Below are 12,533 nucleotides of genomic sequence, written 5' to 3' on the forward strand. Positions count from 1 at the left end.
AAAGTTATGCCGCATATTGTGCAGATTATTTGGTGCTGCCAACAACACGTGAAACTAGGCACATTGGAGACTGCAGCCTATATAATTTAGACATAGCCTATTCATTTGATTGTGCTACTAAACTTAGTGTCAGTAGGCTACAGAATCAAACGGGACGCTGAAATATCGGAGCCAGTAAATTCGTGTCCGGTGGATATTGTGCAGATGTGTGTGCGCGCGCACAACTAATTTCTCTCCCATCTCTTTGCTCATCAAGCCTCCGATCTCCAAAAAGACACGGGCACTCAGGATAACTGTTTACACGAGCTGTTTAAATAGGCCTAATGTGATGCACGTTCTTCATGACATGGCATGGTTTGGCCACCCTAAATTCAACATGACTGCATTCGCACATATCGTTAACATCCATGATGGAATTGTCACTCTTAATGTGCAAATATTGGATATGAAAAAAAGATCCTAAAACGGCCACAACACCAGAGGACCCGTGGTGGTGTGGTGGATATTTGCGGCGGGGGCCGAGGCCGAGTTGTTACGGTAGGCTACAATTATAGAAGGGACAGTCAGGCGACACAGCGCGACTCACATAGGGTAGCTGTGGTACCGCAAAGCATTCCTGATGGTGGAAATGAATGCAAATGCATGCAAATACTCTGGCGGATATCCGGGCACTCACATCCGGCAGCCTACTTACATGGGGTTGCTACAGTGACAACAAACGATGACATTTGCCTTGCTTCCGTCAGCATGCGCCGATTACCCGGAAGGGTGGTACCTGTTGAAGTTGTTCACTACATGCTTATTTTGAGAGAACAGGCGGATATGTGGGAGTTACATTTGAAGTCAAACTAATAGGCGTACAGACGGCTGCCCACTATTAAAACGACTTTCTGTCGGTGGTTTGGTTAGGGTTTCGCCTTTGGATTGTTTAGTGCACTTGTTGGATTACCTGGGAAGGTGTCGCCGACCCACATTTCGACTCGCCTTTCCAATTCAGGTGAGAATACAGCCTACCGCAACCTCAAAGACCGACATTGAAAAAGTTGAGCCTTTGGAATTACTTTTAAAGGAAACAAAGTGTCTTCTCAGTTCTGCGTGAGTTGCCAGTAGGCTAGCTCGTTAAAAAAAACAAATAAAACGAAACAAACAGCGTTTACTAGAAGATATGTGAACTGGTGGTTCTACAAGGTGTTTTATTTACTAGGCTACCTATCGCTTGTGAAGGGAATGCCAAGACATTGGAGACGACGACCAATGATTTCGATGAACTATGGAACATTTGCAACAAAAGGGAAGTTGTTACAATGTAGTGATGAGTTCGAGCGAGAACCTCCTACTGTTAGCAGAAGGGTCACCGCAGTTTAACGAAGGGGTTCAATGAGTGTTGTAGAACCCCTAATCTGAACTGAAGATCTAGTGTGTGGATATAGCCTACAGTATTTATCAGCAGAAATGCAGGTGACCTACGGTTTAAATCTGACCTCACACCCTCGCTATTTAGTGTCATAACTGGACCTTATTTAATAATTCAAGAAACACATTACACGCCTTCCAACAAAGGGCCAAATTTATGGCAGCGTGAGCCATGTGCCGCCCAAAATTGAAATGCAAGGTGAGGCTATATGAAATGCGTCTCCCCTCTCACCCCCCAAGATAGTGTGAGAAACGCTTTCTTTAAGTTACAAAAAGACTATTCAAAAAGCTCAAATACCTAGGGGTTGTTAGTGTGGTACTGCGTAACTTGAGATCTTGCACACATTATTGTTAATATGATATGTTTAAAATGATGATTGAGGACAGAGGATGTTCACAACCAGTCATCATGCCTCAAGTAAGATTCCATCATGGCATGTCTGCTATTGTTTTAACTCGAAAGACACTAGATGCCATATAACAAAGTAGAATAGGTCAAGATTGGAGAGAAAAAAAAGAGTAGGGTATTGTGAATTCTAGTGAATTTGCTAGTGCTTCATGTTGATTAACCACCTCGCTAACATGGACCTAATGATCTCCATTATGAGTGCTGCTACGGTCCCCTCTTCAGATTCTGTTTTTAAAATTCAAGGTTCAATTCATGCAATTCATGGTGAGAAAGCAGAATGGACTTCTCAGACTGGACTTTCCATGAGCGCCGTGCTGTTTTCATCATTGAAGTAGTTCCTGTTTTCCCTTTCCCCTGCCCATCCATTGCCCTTCGCCAGCTTGGGTGTCTGCTTGCATAAACATCTTACTATGTTGTGAAATGTGTTAAATATAATGTTGACACCAAATGCTATGTTAAATAAATGTTAAGATCTCGACACCAAACACTATGTTAAATAATGTTAAGATCTCGACACCAAACACTATGTTAAAAACTATGTTATTATGTTAAATAAATATACTAAATATGTAAACACCAACTGTTGCCTTGCCGGTTAGGATGAGCATCCAGCCGAGGCGGATCCGCCTGAAGCCGTGGCTCGTGGCACAGGTGAACAGCGGGAACTACCCGGGACTGCAGTGGCTCAGCAAGGACCACAAGCTCTTCCAGATCCCCTGGCACCATGCCACGCGCCACATGCCTACGCCCGACGAAGAGAACACAATATTCAGGGTGAGAAGAGAACCGTCCCTCCCTTAATCAGAGTCCCTGAGAAACATGGTAATGGACAATCAGTCATCAGATGGAAGATCGCAACATGCTTCAGTCAGTGTTGCGCTCTTCCATCTGACAACTGAAGCACCCTGAAAAGCTGCACCTGGTAAAAATGAAACTTTCAAGGTGTGCAGGCCCTTGGAAAAAGGTAATGGTAAAGCCTTGAGTGCAGCAGATCACTCAACGCGTTTGGCGTGTATGCTGGTGTGGGTGGGGGTTCTGTTTTTGCAAGGAAATGATGGTAGTTTCATTTCACAGTTCTCTTTATGCTTGGTGATTTGAATTAAGAGGAACTTCAAGAAGCAACTCAGTGGGGAAGCACCTCGCGCAGGCTTTTATTGGGAGCTTTTAACTTAAGTTTCATTCAGCAAATCTGAGATTGGCGTATCACATGTGCCAAACAAAGTGAAGTGAAAGTCATGGTTATTGAAGACATGAAGCACCACAAAACTTGGTCTGAAAAAATATGAAAAGATTGGGGTACCCGTGGCCTTAATGGTTAGGGAGATGGACTTAAGATCAGATGATTGTAGGTTCAAATCCCACCCTTACTGCTCCCTACACATTACTGCTCCCTACACCTCCATTCATGGCTGGTGGGCCCTTGAGCAAGGCACCTAACCCCACATTGCTCCAGGGGCTGTAACCATACCAGTAAATAACTGTAATTGGCTTTGGATAAAAATGTCAGCTAAGTAATGTAATGTAATACTGAAACCTAGCTCTCAAATCAATTTTCTAGTATCGTGGAATCAAGAGTTGAACAGCTTTTCAGGGAAGGCCCGGTTAATCCACTCTCTTGCCGTGGCTGGGCAATGCCATTCGGTACTTTTAGATCTACAGTTTCCGAGTACAAAGTAGGGTGTGTGACTATTCATTCATGTACTCTCAAAATTAACCTTATAATTCGCAACAACACATCTACTTGTGTTGTACATGATGGTCTGTATCAGATATTGTGTTTGACTTCTAGAGTAGACTGATGATGTTGCTTCAGGAGGTTGCCTATTGTGTGTGTGTGTGTGCACGTGTGCGTGACAAAGCATTTTCCTCATGACCGTTTCTTAGGCCTGGGCCCTGGAGACAGGGAAGTATCAGGAGGGTGTGGACGAGCCAGATCCTGCCAAATGGAAAGCAAACCTGCGATGTGCCCTCAATAAGAGTCGAGAGTTTAAACTCAAGTATGATGGCACCAAAGAGACACCAGTCAAACCATATAAGATATATGAGGTGTGTGATCAACTGTGCAATGGAGGTGAGTTGGCATCCCTGTTTACAGACTCCCTTGCTGTGTGTTAATGCGAATTCTCCAATACTGCTTATTTCTTTAGACCTGTTGTGATATTGATGGCTCTATCCAGGATATCTGTGCCATTTTGAAGTGTATGTGGTAAAAGGATGATTTTGAGGAAATGCACATTACTCCTCTTTGAAAACGTTCAGAGCCATAGGCGTATAACACTTTGGCCGGTATATTATACTCTGAATGTTATTCTATCCAAGCCGCACACTGAAATTGGTAGACTACAGCAAGACTGGACGGACTCGCACATTTGTTCTGAAGGAGGTCCGAGCAATACTTTGCATACTTTGGTTATGTTGGTAGGATTATTTCTTCACAAACCTTTGGCATTTAAAGTTAATATTTGCATGCAATACACTTCAAATTTATTTAGCTTACGCCACACCCTTTAATCCCTTATAGAACTTGAGATGGAAAAAAAAAGATGCCATTTCTGAGCAAAACCCAAAAAGTAAAGTAGAACTAAGGGCTGTATTTGGACATTTTTGGCTGGAATAGCGTTCCACAAGGGGCTTATGTTGTTTGGCTTCATGAACCAAAACCAGTCTTAACAAATAACTAAATATTATTTGAGCATATACACTATACAGTGAATATTTTAATTTGTGAAGAAGAATGTAGGTATTGCTCATATTGGAAAAGTCCAATCTTTGCTTTATGCCGTGTCACAAATGCATGGGCATAAAACTGCACAATTCAACAACAGGATTTTAACCTTTACTTGCATCTTAAACGCTCTGCTATAATTTTGTACACAACTGTATGTATATCATTTGCCATTTACCTGTAATTGTAGCTTTGTTATTTCTTTGTTTTGAACAGATCAAGGAGACGATGAGGATGAGGAGGTGATTATCTTAGCTCTGTTTTGCATGCCATCTTTTTTCCACGTCCTAAAGAGTGTCATTAAATGAATAATTGATCATTTTCTCTTCCAGCTTCCAAACATTGTGAGCCTGTCCATAGGTATGTGTTGCTTTTCAAATGTGCTGATGTGTAGGACTGTGGCCAAAAAACAGTACTGTGCACCTTTTTTCATGAATCAATTGTTTTAAATCGCAAACAAATTTTAACCCATCGATAAATGGAATATATGCCCTAACAAGATTTTTGTCCTCCAACAACAGAGCCTGGTATGAACGACCTCGCGAGTTTCCCGGTCTATCCAGCCCACAGAGGTGACCTCTCTTTCACCCCCGCTATGGATGAGCGCTTCGGTCCGCCACACATCATTCCTGCCCTCCCACTCCTGCAGGAGAATGTCCAGACTAGTGCTGCTGCCTCTGCTGGTGGTGGGGGCAACATACCAACACCACACCTTCCACAGCCCAGGGTGAGCCCCCAGGACTTCAGGCACGAGCCACTGATGGCAGGGGTGGGGCAGGGGGGCATGCTCTCACAGGCTGGAGTGATGTTGAACGGGATGCCCATGGACACTGGCATCACAGAAATCCCTGCTGCCGCCGCCGTCCCAGTTGTGCCTATGGCAGAGAGCCCGATGCCAGGGGTACAGACCTCAGCAGAGAACCAACAAGTCCAGCATTGCATCTACGACCTGCTGAGTTCACCACACGTGCTGCCCTGTAAGATTTTACCATTAAACTTGTGTAGAACGTATCTCCAACCAAGTATTCCAAGTGGGCCTGTTGTTGCTGTCGACTACTTTATTTGAGTTACTTATTGGGTTAGAGGTGAGCCCTGAAAATTTGTGAAAATGTCAAGTGCCCCTTAAGGGCCCCAAGTTGGAAAGGGTTGGGAACCCCTGCTCTAATGCGTACCTGAAGTAGTATTTAGTTAGCCATTACATCTACTTGTATTATTACCAATATCTCGGGTTATGTATGATATCACTGTAGCATCCCTTTCATTTAAATGTTTTTTTTTTAATCAAATGTGGCCCACCATGTTAGAGACTTTTCACAATGCGTTATTCGCTCACGATCAATTTGAAGATTATGGCAAATCCCTGTAAATGTGAATGTCTGCATGACCCATGTTTCTCCTCTCAGTGACAGACCTGGACATTAAGTTCCAGTACCGAGGGAGACTGGCTGGTTCTCTCACAGTGAGTAATCCTCAAGGCTGCCGGCTGTATTACGGTCACCTGGAGCCCACACCAGACCAGGTGGAGCTCTTTGGTCCAGTCACCCTCAACCAGGTGCTGTTTCCCGGCACGGCCGACATCATGAATGAGAAGCAGAAGTTCTACACGGACCACTTACTGGATGTGATGGATCGCGGTTTAATCTTGGAGATCCGCGGGCAAGACATCTATGCAGTGCGGCTCTGCCAGTGTAAAGTGTATTGGTCTGGCCCAGGGGTGCAGGAGAACGGCCCTCCCAACCCTATGGAGAGGGAGAAGAAGATCAGAGTGTTTAGTCTCAATGAGTTCTTGCATGGTATGTTACGTTTGTAATACTAAGCTACATTGATTTGCCTATTGGCCCATGTCTTTGAGATTTGAATGGTACTTGTATAAAATGCATGCTTGTGTTTTTAACAGGACTGATCTTGTATCAAAAAAACCAAGCCCCTTCCCTACCACCTTTTGAGATCTATTTCTGTTTTGGGGAGGACTGGCCCGACAAGAAACCTAAAGACAAAAAACTAATTATTGTTCAGGTATGTACCAGTAGTTGCATTAATGAAATACCTGAATATGTATGTTAATTTGTCAGAAATGGGAACAATACACATGAAAAGTTGATGTTTGCAGTACATGGTGTGCATGCGTGTGTGTGTTTTAGTTGTTCACCACTATCCTTAATTGGTGTTCCTGCAAAAAAAAAATGAATCAAAGATGCAAGAAGTTGATATTCAGTCCGATTTTTGCAGTAGACCTGAAGTGCAGCATGTCATTTAGTAGGCCAACTTAAAACTAATCAGCTTAAAACTTACTTCCCATCTGTTCAGGGATTTTTTTATCTGCTTGTTTTAGAGATTAATGCATTCTTTCCTTCCCCACAAGCTGTAGTGTGTTTTTAACTTCTAAGGTGGTAATTAGTACACCATGAACATGCCTTAGATAAGAAACAGGAATGGAATCAGTAATGGACAAATCTCATCTTTGGAGGTTTACATAAACTGTGTCACAGTGAACCCTTATGCTTCCACAAATCAGTACGCAACACCCCATAGTTAGGGTGGACAAGAGAGTGATTGGGGGTGAGTGAAATGCCATACATACGGTACCATCTGATTCTAACCAGCCCAGGTTGTTAAGCCGGGTAGCTGAGAAGATGGTTGACCTTTTCAAGATACATCTCACGTGGTCAATGTCCCCAGACAGGACCAAAACATGATTGCAGCTTAGCACTACAAGGTGGTTCAGCAGCAAACTTGTAATTTTTGTAAGGTCAAAGTAAGGTAATAAAGGTCAAGTTAGGTGGTGCTACAGCAGCTTATAAAAGACTGGTGGCGGTGCACTGTGTAGTATTTTAGTAGTTTATTTCCAGAATTCATTCTGCCCTTTCATAAATGTTAAGCTTACCCTTTTCACAAATAATTACCATCACCACCAAATTTTAAGTATTCATTATGACTGGGAAAATTGCAGTTTTCTTACATGAAAAGGGGGATCTTCTCCATGTCCGCCATTTTGAATTTCTGGAAATGGGCATTTTTAGCTGATTTTCAACTGCAAAACTTGCTGTACCTCAGTCATACTACAAGTAGGGCTGGGAATCGATTCAAATTTCCTGGATCGATTTGATTCCGATCCAACGGTCACGATCCAATTCGATCCACAATCCGATTCGATTCGATTCAATATCGATCTTTTGTATTGCTGGGTTGTCGCTTTAACCCATTTATGCTTAGAATTCTAAGACCGGCTCTAAAAACCCAAATATCTCGGCATTTGATGCCCACACAAACATGAAATGCTTTGGTATGAGAGAAAGAAGTGGAAAACTTGGTATGAGAGAGAAAGATGGGAAAAGAGTGGCACTATTTACTTGAACAGGCCATGTGTATTTGTGCATGGAGCCTAAATGAATGCGGAGGAGAGCTAAAGGATGTGGTTGAGAAAATGGCACCTGTAATCATCTGCAAAAGAGCAATCCACAAAGTTGTGAATCGATATCACACTTTTTGAGCGTGAATCGATATTGGATTGCGATTCGATCTTTTGAACCCAGCCCTAACTACAAGTAGTAAATATTATTTAGTAAATATTCATGAAAAGATCAAAATTGGCAATAGGCAACACAGATTTGAGTAGCATAGTTGCAATTCCTACTCTGGCCCTCCTACACAGTGCACCTTTAACTAAACGACACCTGCAGGCTATCTACTGGCTAGGTCACCTAACCATGTACTTGGAATAGAACCAGATTAATGTAACCTGTACTCCCCTTTGTTTGTTTATAGGTTGTACCTGTGGTGGCGAGGATTCTCACAGAGATGTTCTCTGGCGAGCTGTCCTGGTCTCTGGACAGCATCCGGCTTCAGATATCCAACCCAGACCTGAAAGACCAGACTGTGGAACAGTTCAAGGAGCTACAGCGCCTATTACAGTCTCAACACGGACAAAACCACTGGGCTCCAACAGTCTCTTAGCCGGGCGTTACCTCATGACTTAATCACTTCGAGTGAGGATTTCATAGAGGTAGAACATTAGACTAGAGGTGAAATGGCAATTTGCGACAGCACTGGAAAAGGGAAAGGGCAGTCTCCATCTTCTGTAGGTAGACCTGTGCTCTTCAGTCAGTTCAAATCAATGGAGAACACACCAATTTCTGTCATAAAATGGCCCAAAACCATATGAATATTAAGTAACACATTAATCAAGGACCACATTTGGATGTCAGGCTAAGTATCTACTTAAATTACATGAAATTGCTCAATTAAATGGTAACAATCAGTTCATAAGTTATGTAGATATTTAGCCACCCATTTAAACTACCGACCTTGTAAAGAGTGTAGATGGACATTTTCACATTAAGCCATTCTTTTTACAGAAATGAGCCCCATCTCCATTCATTTACGATACATTGCACAGGTCTACCGCCAAGGAATGGCTGCCAGGATTGCAGTGAAAAGGGGGGCGGAGTCTAACCTGACAGGCCAGACCATTAATTTTGGATTACTTCGTAATTCACGAATGGTCCGATTATGCCGCTCTGGGGAGGGTTTTCAGTCGTCTACCAGACTGATGGTGTTACCGGCCAATAAACGAATGCACTTGGAAACGTCAGGAACGTCAACTGTCAGCAATTGGTCAGAGCACATTTCAAATCACAGCTGAGCTCACTCCTGCCACCTAAGTGCTCCAGGGCATAAAGGATCCAGACTAAAAATGAATTACGACGTAATTGATGTGGCCTGGTAAAACCAGGTTAGGCGGGGTCACCTCTAGTCTAACGCTCTACTTCTATAATGGATTTTCTCTTGGAATCAGAATTGGGTGTATATTACTGTTATGTACTGCATCTTCTTCAGCCGGCCCAGTGGACTTCTTATTCTGCATCAGATGTTCTGCATAGCTGCCTTATAATTGAATTTGTTCTGCACACTAACATTTCGGTGCGATACTGGAGTTACAATGGCTACAGTACCTGCTTTCTTTACGGACAAGCCATGGACTTGTTAATTTTACCAATTTCAAAATGTCAGACACTTTCTTTACCTAGGTTTTGTGTGAATTTACACATTTTTAAACTCAGGGTTTTTTTTCTCTCTCTTTTTAAAAATGTATACCTTAGCAGTGTTAGACCGTGGAGTTTTTCTTATTTCTGCCCTTGATGTAGTTTTCACTTCTGCTGTTGTGTGTAAAAAGCAGCCCACCAATCCTGTCAGCTAAGATCAAATAAAATCACAGGACTAACTGGATCATTAACTGGAGCCTTACAACAGTTACAAATGGCCTCTGATGGGACAGATGTGTCAAGATGTAATATAAATGGACAACTAGTTGTGACTTCCTTAGCTCTCTCATATGCTGACACATTTTAGTACAGATGCTTGTCTCCCATATACACTCACCGGCCACTTTAATAGGTACACCTTTACAACTGTTCATTGACGCACATTTCTGATCAGCCAATCTCATGGTGGTAACTCAATGCATTTGTGCATGTGGACATGGTCGAGATGATCTGATGCAGTTCAAACTGAGCATCAGAATGAGAAGAAATTTTATTTAAATTACTTTGAACATGGCATGGCTGTTGGTGCCAAAAGGGCTTGGTTCCAGTATTTCAGAAATATTTATCCACTGGGAAATTCACACACAACCATCTCTAGGGTTTACAAACAACGGTCCAAAAAAGAAAAATATATACAGAGAGCGGCAGTTCTGTGAGCAAAACCGCCTTATTGATGGCAGAGGTCAGAGGTTGAATGGCCAGACTGGTTTTAGATGATACAAAGGCAACATTGAGTCAAATGACCACTCATTACAACCAAGGTATGCTTAAGAGAATCTCTGATCACACAGCACATCAAATCTTGAGGCAGATGGGCTACAGCAGCAGAAAACCACATCAGGTGCCATTCCTGTCAACTAAGAACAGGAAAATTAAACAACAGTTTGCACAGGCTCACCATAAATGACACGGAAGATCAGAAAAATGTTGCCTGGAGTCCTGGACCGATGAGTCTTGGTATCTGCTAGGTGGAATGGTCAGAATTTTGCGTCATGAAAACATGGAACTTACATCAACGTTTCAGGATGGTGGTATAATGGCGTTAGGATATTTTCATAGCACAATTTGGGCTCCTTAGTACCAATTTGTCTTTGTTGGAATGCCATAACCTACCCGAGTTTTGTAGCATGCAGTTAAGGCAGTTCTGAAGGCAAAATAGGGTCCAACCCAGCACTAGGTGTAGCCTACCTAATAAAGTGGCCGGTGGATGTATACATTTGCCTTCAGAATGGAGATACGATTACTGTGTTTCACAACCCATGGACAACAACAATGTCCTTGCATGTACACTTCGTAGGAACAGGGCTGTACTGGTAATCTGGCCCAAAGGGCATTTTCTGTTTTGTTTTGTTTTTCCCCTTAGGGACCGGTCCAAAAATTAAAGGGTGCAGCACAATGATCAATCTTGAATACATTACAGTGGCCTGAGTACGAATGTGGCCTGCTTATGTGTAAAGGGCCAGTCTGAGCCAAAATGTCCAGGCCATTTTTTTTGGTCCCAGGTTAGCCCTGCTTTGTAAGGTATGAGGGGGCCCAGGTTAGTGTTCTACAGCCTCAGGCTAAAATGTGTTGCTATACTGTGCAATTGAGGCCAAAAAGTTACAACTGATAACAGTCTTTGATCAAGTTAGGGATTTGCAAATTACAATTGCAAATTATCCTAGCTGGTTCAGTTACATGAGCATGGATATTCGCTTTACCCGCCACTTTAATAGGATCTTTACTTAGGGAACTTGGGGACTCATTTTATGCACACTTAGGGTATTTACAGAGCGCCCAATAAGGCTCCCTCTGTACCCAAGGCTCGATATGATTGCCAGATGGAAAATGCTGAATTATCATACCAAAACCTCAAAATTATCGTTTTGGGGGGCTTCTTGGGAGGAAATTATATTACAAGACCCGAATTGTTGTTTCAAGGCATCTAAATGAACTGAATGACAACTCTGAAATTATCGTAGCCTAGGCTACATCATGTTTTTTGATCGTACAGAGGACAAAACGGATAAAATTATGGTAGCCTACAAATACGATAATTAGGCCTATCGTACATCTGGCAACACTGCCAAGGCTGCATTAGGAAATAGCTGTGACATGGCTGTTAATGATCTCAATCAATGACTGTGTTTATATGCAGTTCAATATCCCGAATATCAGAGGGGTATCTCCGGTTATGATCATATTTGGGATAAGGTATTTATATGAGCACAGAGCGTTATATTCCAATCTGCATTCTTGGCTGTGATAGAATTCTCTGGATACCAGCAACAGCATTATATGGGAAGCCCCTGTATTCGGGATAAGGTGTTAACATGCGTCAGTATCCCGACTTCTGTCAGAATGCTCCACCTAGCATATCCCGATTTCTATCTGGGATACTGAAGTCGGGAAAAGGTGTTTATATGTTCAAACGTAAATTCAGGATACTTAATATCCCGATCATATTCAGGATACTGATTGCACGTGAACGCACTCATTGACACTCTTGACACAATGAGCCCAAAACACACCAGTGATCACCATCTTGGTGCACGGCCACTAAGTTAAAATGGAATATGTATTTAACAGAACATGACCAAAGTGTATATTGGTAAATTAAGTGATTAAGTAATGGAAACCCATGTTTTAATTTGCAGTATCAGGATCAGTGCCCCCAATGCATAGGAATAGGCCTACTCTAGTTTACAGAACAATCAGGGGCGGGGAACCTACAGTTAGGGCCATAAATATTTGGACATCTGCACAATTTTCATCTTTTTGGTGCTGTACACCAGCCTGATCTCCAAAAATTCCGTGCTCCTGCGTACACCATCCCAATGGATTTGAAATGAAACAAACAAGATGTTCATTAACAGCAGACTTTCAGCTTTAATATGGGGGTGTTTGCGTCTAAATCGAGTGAACTGTGAAGGAATTATGACATTTTCTATCAGTGCCACCCCAT

The 12,533-nt window shown here is 42.6% G+C and overlaps 1 protein-coding gene across 1 annotated transcript; it reads left to right on the forward strand.

The window, feature by feature from the left end:
• Window positions 1–757: 757 nt before the first annotated feature.
• Window positions 758–9,780, forward strand: irf5 (interferon regulatory factor 5). Its single transcript, XM_063216776.1, has 9 exons — window positions 758–997; window positions 2,422–2,596; window positions 3,707–3,893; window positions 4,764–4,789; window positions 4,880–4,907; window positions 5,069–5,524; window positions 5,951–6,340; window positions 6,445–6,563; window positions 8,313–9,780. The coding sequence occupies exons 2-9, from the start codon at window positions 2,423–2,425 to the stop codon at window positions 8,499–8,501; spliced, it is 1,569 nt and encodes a 522-aa protein (XP_063072846.1). The 5' UTR covers window positions 758–997; window position 2,422; the 3' UTR covers window positions 8,502–9,780.
• The last annotated feature ends 2,753 nt before the right edge of the window (window positions 9,781–12,533 follow it).

This window comes from Engraulis encrasicolus, chromosome 15, assembly GCF_034702125.1.
Source record: "Engraulis encrasicolus isolate BLACKSEA-1 chromosome 15, IST_EnEncr_1.0, whole genome shotgun sequence".
In the NCBI taxonomy this organism is placed as follows: domain Eukaryota; kingdom Metazoa; phylum Chordata; class Actinopteri; order Clupeiformes; family Engraulidae; genus Engraulis; species Engraulis encrasicolus.